Source organism: Cygnus atratus, chromosome 12, assembly GCF_013377495.2.
Source record: "Cygnus atratus isolate AKBS03 ecotype Queensland, Australia chromosome 12, CAtr_DNAZoo_HiC_assembly, whole genome shotgun sequence".
In the NCBI taxonomy this organism is placed as follows: Eukaryota; Metazoa; Chordata; class Aves; order Anseriformes; family Anatidae; genus Cygnus; species Cygnus atratus.
Genome location: NC_066373.1, coordinates 10,501,318 through 10,528,729, shown reverse-complemented (window position 1 = coordinate 10,528,729; position 27,412 = coordinate 10,501,318). Strand labels below are relative to the sequence as shown.

At 39.6% G+C, this 27,412-nt stretch overlaps 1 protein-coding gene across 1 annotated transcript in view; it reads left to right on the top strand.

Moving 5' to 3' along the window:
* The first annotated feature begins 2,926 nt into the window (after window positions 1-2,926).
* Window positions 2,927-27,412, top strand: part of CHST8 (carbohydrate sulfotransferase 8) — a 130,794-nt gene continuing 106,308 nt past the window's right edge. Inside the window, 1 exon segment of the mRNA XM_035543281.1 lies at window positions 2,927-3,126. Coding sequence (XP_035399174.1) covers window positions 3,018-3,126 — 109 coding nt within the window. The 5' untranslated portion in view covers window positions 2,927-3,017.

Genomic DNA, 27,412 nt, shown 5'->3' with positions numbered 1-27,412 from the left:
CCTCTACATTCAGTCCTTGCAAAGATTTGTGAACAGGGAGTAACAGTAGTCTTGCTTTGGAGTTATGTAATCACATGTGGCCTTTTCTTCTGTCAATATATGCTTTCATCTAGCCTTCATTACTGCTGCATTGTGAGGCGTCTCTGAGACACTGCAGTGTCTAACCTAAAAGACTATGTGATCCTCAGCACAGATGTGCTATAGGATATGGAATAATGTAAACATTGTAACTGTTAAAAACGGCTACTCTAGCATTTCTCGCAGTAATTAAAAACTGGCTAGGGACCTTCTTTCTTGATGCTGCCTTTACTTCAAACAAAAACATTTCAACAAATCAAAAAGGGAAAATTGTTTAGCATTTTAAGCTAATAATAATTGTTTGAGAAACCCATATTTGCTCAAGGGTATAATTCATTCAAAAAATGACCTTAAAACTCAGCATTAAGCAAATACAAAAACCTTGTTATTTGGGAATGGATTTTTTAAGCTGCTCTCTCTCAAATTATGATCATGCATTTCTTGCCAGCTCTCCCCCACCAGCTGCCTGGGCATTCCCAGCAGAGAAGGGCAGCGCTGCCGACTCCAGCTCAGGGCTGGGAGACCCTTCAATTCTCACTCTATCACAGCCTTCCTGTATAATCTCAGGCAAGAAATTTACCTCGTTTCTTTCCTGTGAAACTGGGATAGTAGCATTCTCCTCCCCACAGGCATGCAGAGAGCATAAATAGGTTAGAAAACGGGAAATATTTATATTAGGGAACTAAATATCATTCTTAGAAAGGTCTGACTGTACAGTTTTACAAAATGATGGTCTGATTTTGGTGTTGTACCAGCCTTGCCACAGATGGATGTGGTCCTAAATACGCATTTATTCCAACTACTGGCTATTTAGCATGAACACATTCTGTAGTAAACTCAATGCAGAGTTGTTCATGTTCCCTAATTGCTTGCTTACAGAAACAGTGGTTGGAACTGTAACACAACTGCTCTGAAGGCTAATCCTCCTTCCCTAATCTGGCTCCACTGGGGCTTTAGAGTCAGTACTTGATCCTGAAAACATATATATATATAAAATGAATGTATGTGCAAAAAAACGCCATCCATCATAGACATGCACACAACACAAAGATGGAATCACACAAGGACCCATACAGATTCAGCTTCGCTTAACATAATTTTATTTTGTTTTTACTTTTAAAAGGATGAGAAAGGTTTAAGGGAAAAAAATATAAAAATACTCAGTTAATGTCTGCCATAATTTTTAACAGACAGTAAAGCTGCACTTGCCTATGTATAAAAATAACTTAGTGCTTAGCCTTCATTTAAGGTACAAGCATCCACGAATGTTCCTGGCCTGGAGCTTACCTCTGACTGCTTTACACACAGAATAAATATAGTTGCCACTAAATAATCTTATCAGTCAGAGTCACAGAAATTACTTCATTGGGACTGCACAAATGGTGTTCTTCTTTGGTGCATTTTAGAAATTTAGAAAACCAATACCCTGCAGAGAATTGAAAACCAGCCATGGAAACCATGAAAAGTAAACAAGTTGCCTCTAACACCAAATATTCGAGGAATATCAAGAAATCTTTAAAGACTTTTCCTGGAATAATTACTCTGAATCATCATCTTTCATCCTCCCTGCAAACTGAAGTAACACTGTCTCTTTGTATCCAAGACATCTTTTGTAAATAAAGACCATTTTCATAAACTTTCTCACCAGCTCACATTTCCAATTAGAAATACAATAACAGTGAAGTGATGGCCACTCTTGCGATCTGTTGCTGGTTTCCAACCTGAGTCCTTGTGTTAAATAACTTGCTGATAAGAAATCTGGCTATGTTTATCAGGAACAAGTTCCAATGCCTGTGCTCTAATGGACCTTCCTATATGTTACCAAAAAATGCAGGCACAGCAAACTTGTGTGGAAAAGCATTTCTTTTAATTATTAAAGCCATGTGGCACTGCTAATAGTTTTTCTCTATGGTTCCCATTCTTTCATTTATTCACTTCTTAGTGTCTTACCAGAATGGACATTGGTTCCAGTGGGACTATTTGTGTGCTTAAAGTGATATATTTGCCTTAGGACTGTGCTCAGTCAGGGGTTTAGAATCACATACACGGTCCCCATCTGGGACTAGTGCTGCTGTTGTTTCCCTGGGATGGCACATAACTGCAAGTGTAAATGCCAGCAGTGAGAATTGCAGAACTGAGCCCAGAAATCTGCTCAGAGTTCCCTAGGGAGGAGAGGCAGCAGCTCCAGTGTCCAGTGCTCTTGCAGATAGCCAGCTTGCTCCCTGCGCTCTGCTTGCTAATGCTTTGTGTAAGCCAGTGAAAGGTGGCCCAAGCACTGTGACCAGCATTTCCCTTAGAAATCAATATGCCCACAGAGCTTTTTCAACAGGCTGCATAGTGATGTGTGTGAGGTGCACCACTCTAGTTCGGCTATTTTCCTTAAGGCTGAAGCAGGTTCCTCATTCTTCCCATGTTTGACATGCAACGGGCTGCTCGTGTGGTCTTTTTCGCCATATTATCTCACTTTATGGTTTTCATATCATCAGTGGAAAATAAAAAGTGACACGTGATTCACTCGAAGCAAGAGAACTATTACGAGGGTTTTCTCTTTAAATTACAGCCATGGCATGACCATTTTTCCCAAGTTACACTTTTTTAATTATATTCTACATCGCATTTTCAACATGTTAAAATGGTGACGTACAGTTAAAGACAAACTAATGGGGCAGAAACTGACTGGATGACTGCAATTAACTTTACCAAAGAAATACTAGAGAAATCAGTTACTTGGTCTAAACAAGGACTTAAATCAACTAATCTACCTCAAACAAATACATGTTGCATGTGTTAAGTTTTAGGGGTTTGTGTTTTACCTTTTGTAGGCAATATTATGCCAGACTTCCCAGATGAGAGGATGAAACTATGAGTGAAGAGCGCCCTGGCGATTGCATGCAGTTCTTTTCCTGGGTCAAAACTGGATTGATCTGAGAACAATAATTATGAGGCTGACATGTATGTTCTCCTTCATCTTGCTGTTTGGAGCAGCTGGACTCATTGTCTTCATTCACCTGCAGGATCCAGAAGAAATAGTTCATCAGCAGACACCAGGTTAGCATTCCTATTTCTGTTTGATTCACTAGCTCTTTCACGTTCAACATTTTATACTTATGTCCTTAACACATTTTACATATTTCACAGAGGTTGCCTGAACACAGGTATGTATTTTTTTTTAAATAAAAGCTATTTTGAGATTAATTACCACTTCGGTTTTGTTGTTGTTGTTTAAAAAAAAAAAAGAGTTTGCAAATAAAACAGTTCCAAGAAACAACTGACTGATTATGCAGGAATTGTTGCCAAGGTGTATTGGGTCCAGCTGGATGGAGTTGATTGTCTGCTAAAGTTGAGACCCACTTCTGCTGCCAGTTATACCACTGTAAATCTGGAACTGAGAAATTTTGTCCGAAGTTCAACTCCTACAAATACATACCTCTGAATCCACCTTCCCCTGTATATAGTATTCAGTGTGTCATAGAGATGCAAAGTAAAAGATGCATAAAACAAGTAATGCAAGAAACTTAAAATATTTGAGGATGTATTTCTTTAATGTGCATAACTTTCATTAAACATCTCATAGTTTCATTCATAAGCATGCCATCTTCTCAGGTTACTAACTTTAAACAGCAAAAAGAGCACATTAATGTGAGAGCTGGAAAGCTGGACTGGAACAGTGGTTTCCTTTTAAACAAGGGGCATGCAAGAAGTGTGAAAATGCACAAGGCTTCTCTTGATTTACTTACAGTCGCTTTCTCTTTGACTAAGGTTGTAATGAAGGCTGGTTTAGAGCCTAGACAAATGTCAGTGCGGTTACTTCAGCTCATAATAATACCCTTATGCTCAGAGGTTTGGTCATTGTGTTTGCTCATATATGCACTGAAATTCTCCTTTGACTAAATGCATACTTTATATTTAATTGATGCCTTCATTGCACAGTCAATGTGATTGTGTATATTTTAAAGATAAAATATTAGTAACATCTTCAAAGTAGCTAAACCCTAACACAGAGAACTCTTAAATCATTACATTAAGTGCTAATTTCTGTGTCCAGGTTTGTTAATTCCTTATTTCCATGTCACTGAACAATCTATACTTTAATATTTTCATTATTTAGTCCAACTGCACACCAATTTTGAAAGCAGGCACTCAGCTGAAACTGTAGATATAATGAATCGTCAGTGTGCCATGGAAAGCAGAGAACTAAGCAGTCACTTCAGTGCTTTTTTAATTTGTTTTTGTATACTTAGATGCAAAAGAGCTTGCAGATTAAAACTGACAGTACTGGCTACGTTCAACCCCGTGCATATTCATTTGGAATCAATACTACTATGAAGTCTGTACAGTAACACAAAAATAAATAAAGAAAAAAAAAACACAGAAATTATACCTCCTAAATTTACCATACAAGTTCACTGGTGCATCTGTGATTGCACAAAATGCATGTGAGAGAGAAATCACTGAGGCACCTCTACTGTTGAGGCGTGCACTGTCCGGGGCCTGCCTTCCCATCTAGTAAATGTGGTTTGGTTTTACACTGAGAACAAATCCACCTTTACATTGTTATTAGCCACATACTCAATATGCTGTGGTTGTGCCCTAACGTACAGGATTTAGATCCTAAGGAATCAGGCCATCAACAGATCACCTTCAGTAACTGCAGGGGCCCAAACTCCAAAGGATTTAGTGACAGGGAAAGGATTGTTTCCCCTTTTCTCCTTTAAAAGGTTATTACCTTAAAGCTCATGTTAGCCTGCTGGGCTGGAAACCCCTGGTAGAGGCAGGCGATGCTTCAATTGCCCCAGCTGGATTTATGTGTGATGGTGGGTCAAATCCCTTTTTTAAGACGCAGTAGCACTCCTGATCAGACAGTCCCTAGGACTTAAATCATGTTTCTGCACAAAAGCTATTCTGTTCTGAGAACAGGCTTCAGTGCTTTTCCTAAAGACTTTTATCCTCTTCCCTTTCTCTCCCATCATCTCCTTTCTGGTTACTTTTAACTTCTTGCAATCTCTGAAGTTTCCCTTCCCTTGGTCACCTAATTCTCCTCCCCCAACACTTCCAACATCCTTGTGTCTGAGCACACAGCAAGACAGAAAGCATGAGAGCCAAGCAGAACTGGTAATTCCTGAGCTCGCGGTACATCCTCTTCCTCAGCAGGGTCACTAGCTTGGGTTTCTTCCCTCTGCCCAGCCCCCAGCTTGCATTAAAGGTGGGAAAAGTTTCTATCTTTGAGACTCCTGTCTCCATCTCAGAGTCATCTGAAATTGCCAGTGGACTGGGAGTGAGGGGAAAGATATATGGGCAGCAAATACAGGCAGGAGTTTAATGCATCATTAAATGTGTAACTTTGCATTGAAAAAATTAATCTTTGCTCCTGAAAGAGAAGGAATTTCTAGTGGTACCTCAAGAACAGTGTAATCTCTATTTTTTTATTGCTGGTCCCTCATCTTTACCTGTATTACCTCTGTCCTCTCAGTCACAAACCTCTTGAACAGACTGCTGATTGTAATATACTGTGAGGTGATATTTGAGAAGGATCTAACTGTTGAATGGGACAGCCAAGCACATTTAAATAAAAGCAATTTTGAAGCAAGGCCTTCCCCTTATCCCTCCCTGCTGCATTCCCATGAGGGAAACTCACCCCGTGATGTGTTCTGCTGCTGGCAGTAGGGTTCTGCATAGCTAAAAAATGAACATCCCAACAATGCTGTTACTGCCAAAGGTGTGTAATCAATTGCTTGATTCTCACATTCAATTACAATTTATGTTAATAGGAAGCAGACTGTACCCTGGAGTAAAAGGTGCTCAATACAATTACTCTTATTTCTGTTTGGCTGATTTTCATGTGTGTTAAGTGCTTTCAGCTCCCAGTGGACTCAGAAACTCCTCACCTCCACTGCTTCTGAAAATGATGCCAGTTATCACTAAAAGATATTAGGCAGCTTAACGGACACAGGAAAAAATAGCCATTCATTTCATTAAAAAGAGAGTAGACATATTTCATCGCTAGACAGCCTCCTGTGAAAATCTGTCAGTCACAAGAGACATTTTTGGTGTGCCGAAAAGGATGCTTCCCTTCCGCTCTTCAGTGCTTCTCCTCAGAGGGGTCTGTTTCTAATGGAGACTGGATATTGCTATAATTTGCTTGTCTGATTGCTCCCTCAATAGAATTGAACAAATGCATGTGTCATTAAGCTACTTAGGACAACAGATTCTGCATGGCAGAGTTTTATTGGATTAGCCTTTGGTTTTGCATTTCCCATGTAGTTTCTATGTAGCAAAGTGCATTTGCAGGCGCTGGAATCTCATCAGGAAAGCCGTAGAAAAGTCAATAATGCTTATTTTCCACTGAAAAGCACCATAGGAGAGTTTTGCATTGTCCAAAAGGGCATTTTTCACTGTTAGTACATTCAGTCATCTTTAATTTAAGATGGTACAACTTATGAAACAAGATTAATAAAAATACTTTGGTACTTTAGTTTTATCTGTCTGTTCCAGAAATTGCCCTTGATTGCTTTAGTCCAAGCAAGCATGATGGTGAGACCTTGATGTACTACTTAAACCAGTATAAGATCTACAGTCATAAAACTTTAAGTAATGCTTACATTACTTTCACTGAGCAAAGTACTCCTGACAGTAGCTGTTTGTGTTGATTTGTTACTATTCATTTATTCTTTCCCTGTGCTTCACATTGCTACCTAATTGTGATGCTGTACTGAGAAAGCAATATCAAAGTAATTTTCCACAACATTAGTTACAATTTTCTTCTGATCTTTCGAGTGAAACAATCCCATCCTGTTGGCTTCTGTGAGCATATAAACCTTGATTACATTTATCTGTTGGAAACCACTGCTTACAAACTATATATGCCCTGGATAGTGGGTGTAGAGCCTTTCTTGCTGATTGACAAGCATTCTATCTGTACAGTTTTATTTATATAATGCACATCACTCTGAACAGATATATTTATGACAGACAGCCATTTAGGGTGGGCAAAACAGATTTCCCAAGCCAATACATTAAACGCAGCAGATATTCCTAGGGTCATTAACGAGACAATAACTTCACTTACAACAGACATTTTCTGGGCTTCTATGGAGGGTGCTATTACCAGGGAGAACGCAGGATAAAGCAGGGGAGTGGGTTGAGAAGCAGTAGGAATGAGAGACAGTCATACATTGTACAGAAATGCAATGCTCTCCTAACAATTCTCCCTGTATATTTATATAAAACTTTGTTCTTAACAGAGATGGTAAAAAAAATTGTTTGGGGTAAGTTGAGTACTTGGTACACAAGCAAACTTTAATACATACATCCCCTTTCTGATGCTAGTAATCCCTGCATAGATGTATCTCCTATTTGTGGTAGGATATTAAAGACACCAAAACTTTACAGTAACTAAAGTCACTTTAAAGTGACTAAAGGTGCAGCCACTCTACTGCTGTGTTTGTCCTGGAACCGTTTCCAGCTTGGGGCTTGTCCAGGCCCTGTGGTTAGCAAGAGCCTTCTTTGGCATAGTGGCCTGCTCCTTCTCTCTTGGGATTTACAGTGGAAGAGTTGACAGGACTAACGAGCACCTTCATAGCCTTGGTCAAGGTCAGTGCAGTGTATGAGATCACCAACACCATGGAAAACTTGGATTTGTGAGAGCTGCATTTGGGCGGTATGAGAGAGAGTAACTTGGACAAACTGTGTCAGTAAGCGAGAGAAGAGCCCAGAGGATGCTCAGCCCACCCGAACAGCTCCATGGTGGGTTTCAAAAAACACCTGCAGAAACTTCTGAGCTGCAGAAGCGCTACTCCATGGGCTGGAGACAGGACTGTGGTCAGGAATACCAAGTGGCCACATATAGTCATGAATACCAGAACCACTGCTTCCCATTTGCACCAGGGATACAGTACCTATCGCTGTACTTAAGACCATGAAGTCTTAAGGGATATTCTAAAGATAAATATTTTAAAGAAGGGATATTCTAAAATGATATACATTTTTCTAATAGAAGATGTAGCCAAATTAAAAAACAAAACAAAACAGGAGGAGCATTAATATTTCTGTACACCTATACTCATGCAGCAAATTACTGTCTATATGGTGAATAAGTCTATGGGGAACAATTATTGTGCTTTTTGTTGTTGTTTTAGCCATATGGTTACTGAATTCAAAAACCTCTAAGTTTTCCATTAAAACTTTTGAGTTAAATAAATGTGGACCCACAGTCTTGTGGGAGCTGGTAAAAGGTGGAAAATACATCTCAAAGGATGTATGTTGTAAAAGCTCCAACAGGGTGGAAACCGAGAGTAGAATGGAAATGGCTTTACACTCTGACAGTATCAGCATTTGAAAGTCAAGCAGGAATATAACCAAGCCTGAAACTCATCTGACTGAGATTCTGCAGCAATTGCTCTCTTTCCCTTCTTCATGTACCAATTCCTAACATAATGCTGTTGTCTTCTCTATTTTCTGCTTTACGAAGGGTGTGTTGGGATGGAGGGGAAGGAAGGAGAGATGACAGCCAGAAGGGCTGGCACACAAATGCTGTAGCAAACCTGACGGCACAGGGGAGCCACAGTGCACAAGTCTTACTGTATCTCGTGGTAGCCTTAGAGCAAATATCAATATTATAGGTGTAATGAAATTTTCTCTTTCTTAATTACTTATTCAGAGCACACACGCCTTGCTACTCACAAATTACAGGCCTATGCACATCTCCATGTTAGAGGTACATTTCCATAATACTTTCCTAGTGCACAACGTAATGCTTGTTTGTTGTACTGGAAACTTTTCTATAAACACAATTGAAAATGAACTGGTGTCGAAACATAATTTCAGAAGTAATTTTCCTTCAATTTACAACTTACTTCTCTTTATAAACTGGGAGCCATTTACTCTGCTTCTCGACTAACAGCACCAGCAGAAATCAAGAAGAAAAGAATCTGGTACAGGAGGCAAGTGAGCTCTGCAATGCACTTTTCAAGCAGAAGCACTGCTCTGCTACTTGTGTAAGGCTAGTTTCCACCGACTCAAGAGCAGATGAACCTCTGCAGTCCCATCCTCTCAGCCTTCCTTAGCTCATCTCCCCCCGACAAAGAATTTGCCTGTGAGCAGACCAGTTCCCAATGGTCTGCAGTCATCAGGAGTAAAAGAAAAAGATCCATCTCCATGTCTGCAGAGGCAAGGCACTTAAGAGGGAAATGTGGTCTTATGAAACTGATACTGCCTTTTCTGTTGCTTGAAATGGTTGTGTTTTAGAATGACTGTGAACCTCATTATTTAGAAAATTGGGAAGAAATGCTGGCAATGGCTTCATCAACCTACAACTATAGGGGAATCAAATGCTGTCCAGATGGTTACAAAGGATACCTTGTACCATGCTGCCAGTGGAGTACTGTTCAAGAGAAATGGAGTTTATTGCTGAAAACAATCACGTATTGCCTGTTTTACCACATGTAATGTACAGAGATCATCTCCTACACCACTTTTCCTTGCTTTCATAACTATGCCATCTCCTTGGCACTCTTATGAAAAACAGAGCATTTGTTTGTGACTTGGTATTGAGCACATTGCTTTTTTTTTTTTTAACAGTTTATGTTAACATAGTTTAACAGCTGAAAACTCACTGCATTGCTATCCAAAAGTCCATTAAAGCAAATACAGCTCTTCAGCTGTAATGTCACAGGTCAGCATTTGCAGGACCAGGATTTCCTGACAGCCATCAGCCAGTGCTTCACCAGAGGCTGAGCACTTGTGTTCCTGTGCAAAGCTTCTGCTGCTCATTCCTGTCCTGCCCTACTGCTCAGACACTGGGCTTTATTCTGTTAAATCAGGCAAGTCACCTGCTAAATGCCTCCATTCCCTGTTATAAAGGGGGTCTCTGCAGGGAATTCAATGTACCTTAAGGGCTGCAGGATCCTACAACAAAAATGCAAGACCAAAGCGTATCGACTGTGAGATTATCCCCCAAACCAGTGCAAGACTGGCAGCAGTTACAATCCCACTGCAGTGGTGCACACACATCAGATGCCTAACTCAGATCCACTGCCCATTTATTTGATGGCATAAAGTCCCTGTCACCTAATCCCAAATGTATTTATCAGCATAAAACCAGAGTGATGCAGTGCTAAATCAGACTCATAACATAGTGCAGTTTCCACTTCCACAAATTTCCCTATCCTCTCTTTTTCTGTGAGCATTTATTCTCAGATACTGACTGGTTAAAAAAATGTTTGATATTTCTTTTAAAGCCTACTTTTAAAAACTGTCAGAGGTTGACACTTCTTTGTTGTGTCTGGCAAAATAAAAAGTGACCTGCCATCTCAGAGCTGCAATCGTTTATGGAGCTTGGCAACATATCACAGGCAAAACTCTGCAGCACTGGGATATGTCAGAGGACTCTAAGAATGGCAGCTTTATGAAAGTACATTCCTAGGGAGCAAGGCTGTACACTTCTGCGATTCCCCTAGAAATTTGCAGGGCCATTACAGAAATGTGCAAAAGTTGATCAACAGACCTTCATGTCACCTCAAAACATTTATTCGGATATGAGACTATATGAGATTTTTCATGGAAAATGTATCAGCACTAGAAAGCTTCCTTCCATATGTCAGCTATCAGTCAGTTTGCTTGATTTTCAAAACCTGATACCACTTTGAGGAGATTAGGTAAGTTTAAAATACTTTCTGGATTTTCTAAATTTTATGCCATTTTAAAAATGTTTTATAATGGATGTTTCCATTTCTCAAAGTCATTAATGTTCCTCTAAAAGCTTAAACAAAACCTCCTCTCTCCAGCAATATCATCCTTTCTCATTTAGTAAACATTAATTTTCCTTTCACAATTCTAGTGGAGCTTGAAATTAAAGGTGGCTTTTTTCTCTATTATGGCTTTCTTTGTGTATCAGCATCAAAACTGTCAGTTACCTATTACTTTAGCACCAGTCAAGTGAGCATAAAAAGCCAAATAATTGATCTTGTATAGGTCCTACACAAGAACAACTTCTTGTAGACATCATTATCATGTTCTCTGAATTAATAATCTACTTACTTTTGAAAGGAAGTGATTGGTTTTAGATCTGTCACCACTTGACATATGAAAGGTGATTAAATGATTGTATCTAATTCTGTATAGGCCCTATCATACGTGATGCTAGCTCATAGCATCAATGCAGAAAAGCACTTCAGTATCAACCAAGTGGCTCGACTGTTCAGTCTCCTCAGATGTCTGAAGTGCTTTGCTGTCCGAGAGTGAGATATTCTGCATCTTGTAGAATTAAGTCCCATCTTTGCCCCTTTTCGCTCTTAGCCACTTCAGAAGACCTGTGTGGTGATTAAGTGGAAAAATGCTCCAGCCAGGCCCTTACTCTGTTGCCACTTCGGCACATTAAGGCAATTCAGACGTGCTCTTTTCCTCTTTTTTCAGATTCACTATCCAATGGCTGTTCATACCTACAGAAACTGAGACCTTTGGGGCTTCTGTTCCTGCTTTTTAGTTGAAAACCACACATTTTATCATAAAACTCTTTGTAGGGACTGGATATCTGATATTTTGCTCTTTGTAGCACATTAGCCAAGAGATCAGTGTTTACAGACTTTGGGTATTCCTATACTATGAAAGCAAAAGATTCTGTCCTACCGGGTGTGCCTGTGCATACACAATGAGCAGTGCACAGGCTGGAAGGACATCAGTGGACATCAGGTTCCTTAAGGGAGCAGTGGGAACTGAACAGCCTCATGAGGAGAAAAAAAACAACAGGTTGTGAATCACTCTAATGTCCTGCTCCTTTTACCTTCTAATTCTTTACCTTTCTCTTTCCACTTAGCATAATGATATGCCAATATAAAGCCCAGTGCTAGGCTTTATATAATGATGGCACAAATATTGCTGGGGACAAAAGTATATTTAGCTTTAGAATTATTTTAGGATTAAATTCACAGGAATCTTTGGATGCCTTGTACCTGTTGTAGTCAGTAGCTGACTTGCAGTCCCACTTACACGGAAGCAGAGCAGACACACATACTTATTCTCGTGGCCAGGAGAAGAGACCCTACAAACCTAAGCAGAGGAAACTGGCAGCTTGCAAAGTGGCTGGTGAGGGGGTGGAAGAGGCTCCTTTATTCACGCTGCAGGTAGTGCACAAGGGACAAGATCATACATACTGTTTTCCATCTTTCTTTTTTTTCTTGACTTGTTTGACTCGACTTTATTTGTTAATAAAGTTCTGCAGAGCTTAATGCCCATAAGTCAAACCACAGGAGAAATTATAGACAGCAATCACCGTCACTCTGTGTGAACTGCATGCAACTTTAATTGGGTCCTACTAATTGTAAATGCAGCTGCTAGGAAAAACATGGTGATGCTTATCTCATACAAGAAAACAAATTCATCTCACTACTCAGCTGTAAACAAATGAAAAGGTGTATATTCAAATAGTCACAAAAGTAAATGTATATACTTGCAGGTAGATACCATTACTTTTGTACAGTGCTTATCAGAGCAAAGCAATTCTGTGCCTATTTTGACTTTCATTTTGTTTGCTGTAATTGTTTTAAACTTACCCTGGATACTCTGGTCAGTGAGTACTTGAGCAGGGATGGGATTCACATGCCCTGAACAAACATGGGTACCTCAGCCACTAAGTTCACTTAACATGAGCATAGACAAATACTATGAACAGCTAAGATTAATATTGGAAACCAATCAACAGATTTTTTTATAAGCTGCTAAATTGAAACCTGCCCCTCCATTCATTTAGCTCAGGAGATGTGACTGCCTTCGAAACAGAAGGCATCCTTAAGTCACCACCTAATTAAAATTCCAATTATTCTGCATCTATGAGCTGCTCATTCTCAAGCTATTGTAGGGAATTAAGTTCCTTGAGAATGTACAAAGTCAGGAATTGTTTAACACATATATATTGATGATGTGATCAGTGCTGCACGTTAAACCAGCCATGGCACTACCTGCTTCATTGGCCTATTTCACCAATATCTGCACTTTAGTAAATACCTCAGAACGTTTCTTGGGATGATTTATATTTTGTAGGAGGAAAATAAAATGAACAGACCTTAGCAAGCCATTATAACAGCCTTCTACTGTTAGCAAAGAAGAGCACATAAATGGGAGGGAAACAAAAAATAAAATGTGCACAGAACACACTGGTAGGGAAGGGGGTCTGAGAAAGAAAAGCTGAGATAACTGCCTTTACTGTTCTTCACATTTGCAATTATTTAATGAAGAGAACTTTATGAGTTTGTTTTTTTGTAGAAAAACATCCAGAGAAAGGAGTTCTGCTTGATTAACACCTCAAAAAAGGAAAATAAAAATATTATGAAAACCAAAATGCTTAATTAAATTAGAACATAGCAGAAAATTTACTGCAGTTTTATAATTAATGTTAATATACAATGGGTTCAGAATCAGTGCGTCTGAAGTTCCCAGGGGTACCCAAATGGAGACAGAGAAATTGGTAAGGAAAAAGAATATTTGCTACAGTAAATTTACAGTAGCTAACAAACTTATTTCTTAAAGTTTTAAAAGCACTAAATATTCCTCATGTACAATAATGATCTTATTATATTATAGCTCCATACACAAATCTGTAAGAACCAACACCTTCCTACTGTCTACACATTTGCCAACCATATTTTTCCCCTTGATTGTTTCCAGAGATCAAATTATATAGTCAGTATATTCTGATTGTTCTCTGCCTTTTCCTCTAAAGGCACTGGCTTCATTTCTTAATTGAGACCCAGTGGAGATAAGTTCACCACAACATAATTTAATGAACTATGGAAGAGTTACCTTTAACTGCATGAAATATCAAGCTGCATGACAGAGAAAGAATATCTCCTAGGTGATGTTTCAGTAGACAATAATTAACTAAGACGTCATCTAAAATAATACCATCCACATACACGCAGCCTTTCCCCCCCCCCAGAAACTGGACAACACATAAAGCAAGCTAATAAGCCAAGGGCAGTTCCTGAAAGGAGCTCAGTGGCACAATTGCCTTCCTCCATGAAATCACAGATTAGAAATCAGAGACCTGCAGCACTGAAGAGTGAATTTTATTCTTTTTCCCCTTCAACTTCAAAGGCTGAATTGAACTTGATTTACCCTTCACATTAGTCTTGGCTGTGCCATCACCACCGTCTGTTCCAAGCGTGCAGAAGATTCTCCTTTTTGCTCCGAATGATTCTGAGCAAATCAGCAGAGGTGCTCTCACCACACAAAGCTGCCATCTCAGCACCTCCGAGCCAAAGCCTGGCCTGTTTACTTCAGGGATTTGAAGAGAAACTGCTGCAGCACTGGCTTCGCTGTATATTTTTGCTTATTTACTTAAATTTGAGGGGGGGATACAACCCTGACTTTTAAATGTCTCACACAATACAGCCTCGAACAAGACTGAGCAGGCTGCAGTCTCCCTCTCAGGGACATGGCAGACTGCACACTGCCATCCTTCACTTCTCATCCAAAATGGCTGCTTCCAGCCCTGTAGCTACCTTACACAATAGAGGCATCCTACTGTCTCTTGGTCTTTGTATATTTTTGTTGCAATTTAATGTTAATTAGATTTCTAATTCCTCAAATTAGGGAGTGTGAGTCAAACTCTGGCTCCTGCTGAGTTCAGAGGGGTGTGTGTCTTTATATGCATTTTTAGCATTCAGACCGCTTTGATCGCAGCCCTTCATGCCACCACAAACAGATAGTAATGATTATAATGAAAGATGTTTCACAAAGAACTGCTGATGCAGCATTTCAAGAATTCTGAATATGTTAATCTTCTTGGTATCCAGAGTTTCTGTCCTTTTACCACTGACTTCGTAAAAACATCCAAGTGAAGGGCAGATAGTTAATATTCCAAGAGAAACCTTATTTACTATGAGAACCTCTCTAATTACTATGACAAACCATCTTCTCACAGTTATTTAGAGCAATTGGAAGCAAGCATGGTGACACTGGTCTTGATAGTAGCAAAATATTTAACATCTGTCTCAGTGGAGAAGGTGCTCAGAGTTAGAGGCTTACCTTGGGAAAATGAAATCCGAAGCACACATTACATCAGTTGCATATAACGATCACATTTTCTTAGCCTAGTAGCATGAACCTGTCTCTTTATTTCTTTTATCTAACAAGCTGAAATGTCCTTTGGAAGTAAATTCACAAGGATCTCATGAATGCACATCTGTATTTGGTTTGCTGTGCCCATCTTCTACACAGTCACAGCTCAGCTACAGAATATGCAGGGGAAATGGGAATGCAGCAGCAGGGGGCCTAGAGGGCTTGTTCAGACACAGAAGGCCACAGTCCACAAGTCATTTCTCTGAGAGCATTCCTCTATCATAAGGAGGAGAAAATTGTTATTGACTAATAAATACAGGTTTCGCAGCCAAAGCAAACTCACTGCTAAACAGGCAGAGGATAGGAATGCCCATTGGCTCCTGGTAGGGCTGCTGCCACAGACACAAATCGGAGTCCCGCAGACAGACGAATAGCAGGGGCAGAAAGCAGTTGAGCTCCAGTTGTGGAAACAACATTTAGCACAGTTAATCACCACTGTATCACCACAGTGTTTTACAGCAGCCAGCACACTCTACGTGGTGAGGTGAGGGCAGCCACAGGCTCGGAGGCTGCACCTCACGGCTGGGAGCTGCTGGGGGGGCCAGGGCAGGCAGAAAACGCCCCTGCGAAGTACATGGGAAGAGTTGTATACTACGTTTTCCAGTTTTGTTATCTCTCCATGCTATTTAAACTTACAGAGCTAAAATATCCCCTTTCCCTTACCAGCAGGCCTAGGTAGTGCCTAATGAGCTCACTGAAGATACCGGATTGATTTAGCTAGTTCGTTTTCTCTGCCACAGGTTTAATAATTGCACAATTCTCTGCGCAAAATTGGATCCTAAAGACGATAGGATTATTTTCCCCTCAGTGTAGAAGCAGTAATAAAAGCAGACTGGAAGTCTCTCTGTCCTCACAGTGGGCACTGTGGTGTCAGTGTCAAATGCAAGCTGACGAGGCAGCTGATACCAGCAGGGCTCCCAGAGGTGGGGAAGGCAATGCACGATGTTTCTTTAAATCAAATCTACCTTGTAGGTTATTTACACTGGGGGGGGGGGGGGGGAGTTTTCTAGTATTAATTCTTTGCATTTCCTGAACTTAATACATTTCATTTTTTTTTATTTGTTTTTAAATGGATGCTCAAAGCCTACGAAAGCATTTGGGAGTTCTCCTGTTACCCAGCTAGGCCGTGTTATGACTGCAGAGTGTCAATGCCAAATAGCTCTTGTCGCTGGTTCGTCCCAACAGATCAGAGTTTAAAACAAATACTACTCAAGCTCATCGACCAGTATTAGGGCTGCTTTCCAACCCATGTCCCGAAGCAGTGCCCCCTGGCCAGGGGTCTCGCAGGCTGCAGCCGGCCTGCCGGTCACTCACCAGGTGTCGCCATCCCCGGCTCCCCACGGCCGCAGGCCCTGCGTGCTTGATCTTGTCACTACGAGCACAGTGCCTTCAGGTTCGATGGATACTTCTGACATAGTGAAAATGAGCCTGTGGAGATCTAGGTTAAGGAAAGCCCTGGAAACGTGTCAGGTAGCTCCACAACTCCCCTTTCATGATAGCCCAGGAGCTGCATGCAGCCCAGACAAACGTGGCAAGGCCCACCCACGTTCTGGAGAGTTTTGTGAGTAAGCTCAGTTAGGGGATTTGCTTGCCCTCCTGTGGTTTCCCTTCTTCATATTTTGTAGGCAGTTTGCTGGCAAGATTATGCAAAAAGAAAAAAAGAGTTTTAAGTGACTATTAGAGAATGTTTCCTGAAGTGCGTTTACTGTCCTTAAATAAAACTGTAAATGAAAAAAAGAATTGGAAAATATGAAATATTCTAAAGAAATTTGAATAGCCTCTTCACTAGAAAATTTATGATTAAAAGCAAATTAGTCAATGGATATTCCATCAGTTCTATTGAATATCTACTACAGCAAAGAAAACCATAAATAAAATACGTACAAAAGTTTATAGCAATCTCTGTCTCACAGGTTCATAAATCTCTTTTTTGAAAATTCACTTTTCTGTTATTTACCTTTCCATTATTTTAAGTGAACAGTATCCACAGAGCACATCCCAAAACAAAATGAAATTTTATGGATTCAACAAAATGATCCACACCAAAAGATAAGTAATATTGCAGCAGGAAAGAAAGGTGTATTTATTTTTTAGTTTAGCTACCAATTCAAAATGTTGACATAGTCTACTCAAGTGGCATGTCAAAGGAAACCTCATATTTACAAAGCAAACCATCACTCTCTTTTAACATGGCATTGAATATAACTTGCTCTCTTGCTGCATAGAGCTCTCTCCTCTGCTTTCCGTGAACCAAGTGAAACGAGTGGGTACTTTGAGGACCTACCTGATATAAAGTGAGGGATATAAAAAATAGGGCTTATTTTTAGTTAGAGAATAGTATGAAGGTAAAGATATAATCCCTTCCTCAAGCATTCTAGTCCTAAAAAATAATTGCCGCCAAAGAAAGCCTGCTTTTCATAAAACATGTATAGCAAAAAGACCACCCCCAAGTCCAACGACCATCAGCTGTCATGTAGGAGCACCAACCACCTGCTGCACCATGCCTGAGCAAGCACCTGCCTGCAGGAGGCTATTTTCAAAAGCCAGAAGCAATGAACCTTCATATACAAGCATATGCAAATATATAAACAAAAACTAATACATACAAAAACACATATACAAGAAGTAATGAATTCCAAAATACAAGTTCACAATGTTTATCCAAAGCTTTACAGAGAAGTTAATAGTTTTTTAAGTACCACACAAATTTATTGAACTGAAAAGAATATTGACATAATATGCTAATGAAATCTGCATTTAATAAGATATATATCCATTCAAATTCTCTGTACCTTTCTGTCAGCAGAGCATATTGCAAAAATGAACCATTGAGGCCGCAGTTTAATCTGATATAAAATCAAATGATCCATGTTAACAAGACAATTAAGTAACTGTCTGAAACTGAAGAAAAAAATTATCAGAAGTTCACCAGATAAAAACTGGTTTTGAATAATGTGAAAGTGTGATTATACAGTATGCAAACTGAGAGTTGTTTCTGTGATTAGAATAATATGGGTAGTAAATTAGATATCAATTTTAAAACACAGTAATTATGAAGAAAGCCTACCTCAGGTGCTTCAAAAAAGAAAGCAAAACTACAAATTACATGCTGTTTGCATTGGCCTATTCAAAATTAAGGGAGAATGCATTACAAGGAAATTAGCACTTGGAAAGATTATTTGATGGCAGTAAAATTGAAAATTACAACAGATTCTTTTTTGCTGGACGTGGCAAACAAAATGATGCACCATATATGTTATTCAGAGGCATGACAGATATTGTTACCCACAACAAAACCTTACCATGCAGTTAGTACAGATCTCATGGAATTTAACTTTCCACTTAAAATTCAACAGTTGTAGCTAATAATATTGTATACCTAGTTTGATGATGCAATATAGGGATTTTTCCCCAGCGAAATGTTATTCTAGAGGCAATCCATAAACAGTCTGGTACAGCTCACTCACAGGTACATATGTCAACTTTACTTCCACCAAACCAGCCCAGATGCTGGGTGCTCAGAGGCACCATGGAGCCAGCCTCTGAGTACAGCTCTGGAATCCCTTTTTGTGCCCCTCCACAACGCACTTCAGTGCAGCAGCTGTCAATAAGTCAGTATGACCTGTGGACCCTGAAGTCCATGGATTGCTTTTAAGGTAATGAAATGGTCCAAAAAATTCCAAGAAAAGTAAGCTTACTCTTAACAGACCTCAATATAAAGAGGCCTGTATCTCCACAGAATAGTTTTAGAGGCTCACAGACTGAATGAAGATAGAAACTACTGCTTTAAGGGTATGATTGCCAGAAATGCACCTAAAGCTATGTATCCCGTTTGATTTACAAAACAGAGATGATCTCTCCAAAAGGAGAGTGAAGTTAAAAACATTCTTTCCTGGGTGTGTACGATTAGGGGTGCCCACACCAGACACAGCTAAAAACTTGCATTATCTCACTGGACCAGTGCAGGACCCACATCAGCAGTAAATGAATGTGCACTTAATGGACCTTTTTGCAGCCTCGCACAGCTTCAAGGAAAAAAGAAGAAAAAAAAAAAACCACTCAATTTCTTCAGAAGCCACACCATATTTGTTTTATTTATATCTGTGGAACTTTTGAGGACAACTTTTCATGTAGCTCATCTCTTCCCCTCCCTATAGTTATCCTTACTGCTTGTCCATCATGCTGGGAGCAAGCAGAGCCAGACACAGAGATATACTCTGTTAGATACACTCCAGCTGTTGGTGGCAACCACATTTAACCCTTCTTGCAAATGTAAATCTTAAATGTAAATCTGGATCTCTTTTATTAACGTTTATTTAGATTTCTGGAATAACAAAAAGGTAAGGATATACCTGGGGAAATATCTAAGGCTTCAGAATGCCTGGTTTGGTTTAAAACTCAACTTCCCTGAAAAAAAAGACCCAGAAATAACATCCACAGCCTCTGCTATCCCTGACGGCAACCTCATGCTTTAAGCTGCAGTCAGGTCCAGCTGCTATCTTTCTGCCCAGGTGAAAGTACAAGCCCTTTTGGGAGCAAGTGTGACTGGACAGGGACAGTACCTAGCACTCCTGCAGGCAGGTTACAGCCTTCCCACTTCAACACCCAAAAACAGCAGCGGTCCATCATTCCCACCACCTCTGGCCTTTTGGTGCATTGGGCGCACAGATCTTTCTAGGATTGCTTTAGGTATTTATGTGTATGAATGGATAATTCCCCCAACAATTATGCTAGCTCTTAATGCATGTGAGGATTCATGTACATAAGTGCTTAGAAAAATAGCCTTAGAAAAACTGATTCAAAGACCACTGAAGTCACCAGGAACATTTTCATTGACTTGCTTTGCACTCTGTCCCAGGTATTTATCAGTTCCTTCAGCCCCTCTTTTTCAATAGAGTAGAACTCAGCTTACTAAAGGAGATACTCTGTTTTTTTCTTATTACTGGTTTAAATTCATATTCACAATGCAGCACTTTGAATCAGAGGTTTCCCCTAGATGCTTCTGATGCTTATCCTCCTTTGTTAAAGAGAACGCTACTTCACATAACAGAGCTGGTAGCCTCTATTCAAAACCTACCAAGCTGCAAAGAATGATGTTGTCAGACAGACTGATCTTTCTCCAATAACTTTTGCAGCACCTTTGTTATGAAGATGTTAAAGATAACACAGAAGAGAGAAGGAACAGATTTAGAGTCTTGGGATAACAAAATACAAAGAATGACAAAGAATCATACTATTGATACTTGTAATTGAAAGAGCTACAGAGACAATGTATCCACTGTTTTGGAGAAGAATGGGGGAAAATGAGAGTACCGTGAGCTGCTAAAAAAAAATAGGAAAAAACAATTTTTGAATGATTGTAGTTTGTTTTAATTGTTGTAATTTAGATTTAACTGTGATAACTGGAAGGAGCATCAGCCCAAGACAGCACACCTTCAGGGTTCTCAGCCTCCAACTCACAAATGAACCCAGAGAACAATTAAGTACAATAAAAGATTGGAAACAGCATGTATATCTTAGTAACAGAGATTCAGAGCGGTCATCCTAGCTCTGTAAAAGAGAAAGAGAAATGATTTTAAAATGCACTGATAGTGAGTGTCCAAAGCAGCATTACACTAACTTACACTACGGTGCAGCTTCTCAGACCAAATTCTGTTTGCATGGTCAAGGTTTGTATGTGGACTGTGAGGTGCTAAATACTTAGCAAAAGAAACTTCAAATACTGAAGAGTAGAAAGCAAATCATGTAAAGAAGAGCTATTTAAGCTGTACAGGGGACAAAGTCCAAGATTTATTAAGAAAACTACATGTGTCCAAAGATAGCTTATGACAGAATGGGAGAGATCCTCCTAATACATAGCACCATCCTTCATGTCCTATGCTCTAACTAAAATAGATAAATAAATAAATAAATAAATAAAGAGTGCAGGTTGCCCTTAACTCACCTGACTTTGGTTAGATTTCGTATTTCTTGGAGTTAGCCCTTTTTCTATCAGGAAAAAAAAAAAAAAAAAAGAGACAAAAACCAACCAAACAAGAAATCCCAAGACAGTATTGACAGTTCTGTTATATAAAAAATGGATTTCCTCATTGCTGAGTAATTGCCACACTCTTTAGCGTGCGCCAAGCTGCAATACCCAGAGAGGGGTTGTTTTAGCACACTGACAGGCTGCTTAATGGCTGAGTGCATTACAGCCTGCAAGCCAGGCTCTCTGGCATTCACTCGTTCCCTGTTTCTCTCTCTTTGGTACACCTAATGAACAAGTTTAAAAGGATCAAACCACTGAGTGGATAATGTACCTGGTGGGCTCTCTCAAAGTATCTTTTTCTTGCTTTGTACCTTTGTAAATAAGTTAAAAATGCAGCAGAGAGGAAAATTGCTAGTGACACCTCAGACCTCGCTGGCTTTCCTACAATACCACAAGTTGTAAAAAGCCTCTCTGAACAGCACAGAAAAGTAGTTATTCCAATTAAAAGGGTTGGAGTAATAATTTTGAAGTAGCATATGTCTAACTTGTCATTTTTAAGTGAAGTCTTCTAACACATTTCTGTATTTTCTGAAATTTTTGCACAAAGTATTGTAGCTTGCAGAAGCCTTATAATTAAACACCTATCACAGTGAATAGCATGTACAGGAGTTGAGGATTAGGTGATCCTGTAATAGGATTTTCCTGCTAATTGTCACTGAAATGACAGCAGCCTCTGTTAATAGGAGCACAGGAATTGCCATGGTGGCTTAGATCAGCAGCCCATCTTCCCAGTGCAGTATCCTGTCTTTAGCAATGGGCGGTATGATACGATTTAGAGGAAAATGCAAGGTAGTCTGCCACAGAATAAAGTACTATCAAAGTAAGGTTTCTCCAACATTCTCATTAGTAAAAGACAGCCTATGCCCTAACACGGGAGCGTTCACATTTCTTTAAAAGTTCTTTTCACTTTGGCAAAGCAGCCCAATCTTTTCCATTTCTCTGCATAAAATTCTTCTTCTGTGACTCCTGAACAATCTTGTAACTCAGCAGGCACACCATGCCAGAGCTGCTCAGGGCATGGCTGTGATGCCTCTCCCTGTTCATTTGAATGTTTGCAGCATCGTGGTCATGCCTAGATGGTGGCTGCATGGTTTGAATTTCAGGAAGAACAAGGACCAGAAACTGGTGGATTCAAACAGAACAGAAACATGCAACATGGTGGTGCAAAAAGGGGGATGTGTAGGGGAGACTTTCCTAACGCCTGTTGGCTTCTAAACTCTGCAAGCAGTGCAAGAAACCTTGGAATTCAGGGGAAACTGCAACTGAATTTAGCAGTATCTCCTACTGACTTTAGGAGAACAATCTCAAATCTTTAGGCAGGGCTGTCAAGAAGGAAGTGAGCTACAGCAGCTTCCCTGGGCATACCAGTAGCGAGGGATCCAGGAGGATGAAAGAAGCACTTCTGCTGGGCCAGCGTGGTCCCGCCCCATCACCCTATTCATATAACGTGCAAGGAAAGGGGGTACTGAGGAGGGAGAAGGATGGAGGGGGGTGATGTGAGAAGAGAGGCTATCTGAACATTTGTCTGATCAGAGCTTAAAACAGCATCTGCTCATGGTGTAGGTTGCAGATCGGTCAATTCCTGACTTCACTTGTAAGATGCCATAATTTAATGATTTGCGATCCTTGTTTCTTTATACTCAGGAATAAAACCAATCATTCAGACAACTTACGCCATGACTTTTGCATTATTGTTTCTGTTGCAAGAATAAGACAAAAACAAGCTCTGAAAGCAGTAAGCTGCAATATCAGGTAATTATATCGCAATACACTCAAGCTCTTTCAAATAATTAGCTAGTCAAACATCTGCTGCAAATTAATATTGGGCCAAACTCATCTCTTGGGTAATTCAATGGACTTCAGTACCATTAGGTAAGGGATGATCTGTTCCAACACATTTACTGTCTGTGGATAATTTGCTCTGCTAGAGCTTCTTCCTTGCATTGGTCTAGCTTGAAATCCTCTTGCAGTTGCTATTTACTAGCTTGTGCTGATGCATCCACTTTTTCAGGCTTAACTCACGAAAATTCGAAATGCACCCACTGCCAAGGAAATGAATTTATTCAATAAGTACTGCAATGTCAACTCTTAATAATTCTGTAATGCTGGAATAAACAAAGTCAGGAATTATGCTTGGCTTTCTACCCATCAATAAAACCTTATAAATCTGTAAGGACTCATAAATTTCACTGTACAAAAACTCATATCAAGGCAACTCTTAACTCAGAAAATTCAGATTGCATTTTAACCAAACAACAAATAAAGCTAATATGTATCGACTGTATTAACAATTCATAAATACACACAAAAGAAATAAACAGTCTTTATAGCGTTACCATGTCTTTGAGGCATTGATTAAACTCGGTAGATGCCAGTCTGTCACTCTAGCAGCTACTCGATAAGTCTAGTGTTTGTCCATCAATGTCTTTTGTCGTTGGTCTGACTGACTGTCCTGCTCCTGCTCAGGTTGGCAGCTATTTCAAAAAATGAACTGTCACCCTGGGATAATCAATTAATCAAGCATGAATTGCTTGACCGAGCCTTCTAATGAATGTTAACATGTAAACACTTGTCAGACACTTTGCAGACCACAGGGTTTGTGCGATTATATTCATGTCTGGGAATCTGAGTGGCAGCGAAGCCCGTAAGCATGGACCCATCTCATTGTGTTAATAATGCACATTGCTTGCAAGCATGTCTTTAAAAAAGATTAGCTAAACCTATAATGATTTTATTGATTTCACAATTTTCTCCTCCTCTATGGAAATTGAGGTGAATCTTTGGACTGAGCCAACTGTGCATCGCGTAGCGCCCTGGTGTGAAAGGTTAATGCATTTTCATGAGCCATTACCTCCCTCCTCTCACACACAAGAGCAATTTATATCCAAAACCTGTAATTACAATGCAGCTTAGCAACACCCCAAAAATTCTATTGCTACGGCAGTGATAAGCCTCATTCTTAGGGATTACATTTGTCAAATTAATAGTAAAACTATGCAAAAGTTCTCTGTGAAGATCTGCAATTTAATTATTTTGTATAAATATACTCGCTTGAATCACTTTGGCTGTTATTAGCAGAAGACCAGAGGGTAAATATTCAGTAAGCAATGTTTACTGTCTGCTAAACTATACAGGATCCTCAGGCACACTGAAGTATCAATTTTGTTCCCTAAACTTATTCTTGAATCCTTAAATAATTTGAGTGCCTAAACTGTTGAACAAAATGGGTTAAAGATGTTTCTAGACAAACAAAACCTTTTTATTCCTAAGGTAACTGCATTTCCACAAAGAAACACCAGATTTTGTCCCTCAAGTTTTGTTTCTTTTTTTTTTTTCCATGAAAACCTCGAACAAAACCCCAAAAAGAAAAAAAAATGTATTTTTCTGCAAGCAAACACAGGAGTTTCACATATAAATACATTCCTTTTTGGAACACTTCCACTCCTGAACAATCCCCACTGAACTCAACCACACTTTTTAAAACCAGAACACTTATTTAGATGAATGATTATGGATTTAGGAGTCCAACTTTAGTCAGGCTGGTTGTAAATTCATAGCCTCTAGTCATGTATTTATAATTATGAGCTTCCCCGTGCCAGTTTGTAAGCAGAACTCCCCTCTGATTAACATGAGGAGGTATGCTGGAGTCTGGCCGCATGACACAGCCAAGCATCAGTAAGACTTTGCATACAGAAAAGATTTTACAATATGTCCCTTTTTAATTCAAAATCACAATTCATGGACAGGAACTCTCTTTATTTCATTTTTTTTAGATACTATCCCTTCTCTGAGCACATTTTTGAAAATGCATGAAGCTAATTTAAACACGCAAAATGTCATCCTGTACCTCTGTGCCACATGTCAGTATTTGCAAGTCTGCATGAAAGGGCACCCATTAGGTACAGGAGTACGCAGGATGTATTCCCTTCTGGTACTGGCACACATGAGTTAAGCATATGGGAATGTGTGCAAGCCACAGTATGCACATTAATTTGGAAGATCTGACATTTATGAACTTGGATTAAACTGCTTCTCACGATTACAGATTCATGTTTCTGGATGACTTTACCAGGAGTATCTTGGACGGAACCCTGTGGGATTGTTCCGTGAGGCACCAGACGGGGTAGCAGCATGCGTGGTATGGTTAGCCTCAGATTTCTCTGAATCCCAGTAAATGGTACACAGCAATAATTCTAGGAAAATTCCATTTTAATTATACTAATTCTTATTTAGCAAACTCAATTTCTGAACACGGCATACAGTACTGTGAAATCATATGTACTATGCTACTAAGGACTCCAGTAAAACTGTATGCTGATAAAGCAAGGTTGCTTATAGACACGGACATTCACAACCTGATTTGTTTAAAAACTCTAAAGACCTCTGACCAAAGAAATGACCACAGAGGCAAGTTTACATCCCCATGCGCTTGGGAAACTGGAGCGGAAGCATACACATAGCCTAGTACAGTTAATAAACAATTAAATAAATCTTTGCTTCTACCTTCTAACACTGCGATCGCTTGTTAGTGCCCAAATATTCTTAATGCACTTTGGGGAAAATAATGTATTGTGCAAGAACATATCTGAGGCCAAGGCTGAAGTTCAGTTTAGGAAGCTAATCCCAACGATCTAAATGTTTCTGTCTCTCTACCAGAGATCACCATTCCCACAATGTGGCCGATCAAAAAAAATCACAGGAATTTTCATTTTCAGTAGTTTAAACAGCCGTTATGAATAAAAATACTTTTTTTTTCTTTTTTCCTGGGTTATAACAAGACCAAATCAGTTCTCCAGGTGCCTCACCCTCCTGTACGTATCCATCTATCCTTGCTCACCAGGGCTAACTCTTGGAACCAGCACAGTTGCTGGCTGTAAACCAATCACACGACCAAGTTCAGACAATGCCAGGCTGGACTCAGCCCAGCCATGCCCGGGGGCTAGTTCAAACTTGCCTTCATGTAAGCCACCACTAAAGGTGCTTTGAGCTCAGATTACTGATTTTGCCCGATGCAATCAAACAAAAACAAATGGGTAAAGGACGGCAGCATCTTAAAATGCGACAGTGTCTACTACGTATTATCTGGCAACACGCTTACTTCCCAGAGGCTTCCAAGATAAAACACTGCAGTAAGTACAAGGATTACTCTGTCCAGAAATGAAGCTGTATGTTCTTTTATGCCTCCCAAATCACACAGTGGTATCATTCTGATATAAAAAGCATCAAAAAATGAAAATGGCAGCCAAGACAGTACATATCACACTGTATACATGCTTTTAAAAGCATTAATGTGGCACTGAAAATATGCTTCCAGTTATTTTAATGCTAGTTACCCTATATATTTATATTTTTGGCACATTATTATGATAGAATATGTGCTTGCAAATACATTACTTTATTCATTGCAAACACCTGAAATCAGTTTTAAGAAACAGACTAATCTTAGAAATCTTGGGCTTTATCAACTCTCCAGTTTCCAAAGCTTGCGATTACATCAGCCAGGGTAGAGCTATTTTGTTTTAATCAAAATTGATTTTTTATTATTATTGCCACTTCTCTTGATTTTATGGAACTGCATGAGTGATAGGGCAGTGCATCATGTCTCATTCATTCCTTACATTACAGTTGGTAATGTAAGTGCTTCTTCTGAATATCCATGAAATTAAAATGTATGGGAAATAGTATTTATTTCCTCAAGAATGAGAAATGCCTTTGGAGGAGAGGCAAGCAAGAAAATCTCACTCAGGATGCATAATTTGCTCTCTACCTGTGTCCTCTTGAGTGTGGTCTTCAGACTAAAATGAAGGAGAGCAAGGAGGTGTTCAAGTGGAACAAAACCATATCAGTTAACACAGCTATCAAGTTTAGTTTGCTTGATATCATGGAGCCTGATTCTTGTTCACGCTTTTCCACTGTAATTTATACCCTGGCAAATTCCTCTGCAAATTGCTAGGAAGTATAGAGGGGTGTTAATGTCATCAAAAATAAGGCTCACATAATGAATTTTTTTATTTTCACAAAATGGCCTTGAATTTTCAGACGTTACTTTACAGGTTTATTTAAGGAACAGACATTTTTGCTGCTTCCCAGGATTTAACAAAGTCAATGGAAGGTATGCCTGGCTGGAAAGGACCCAAAAGCCATTGCCTTTATGAAGCTTGGGTTCTCCCCACCTGGGATTCTCATTCCTCTAAA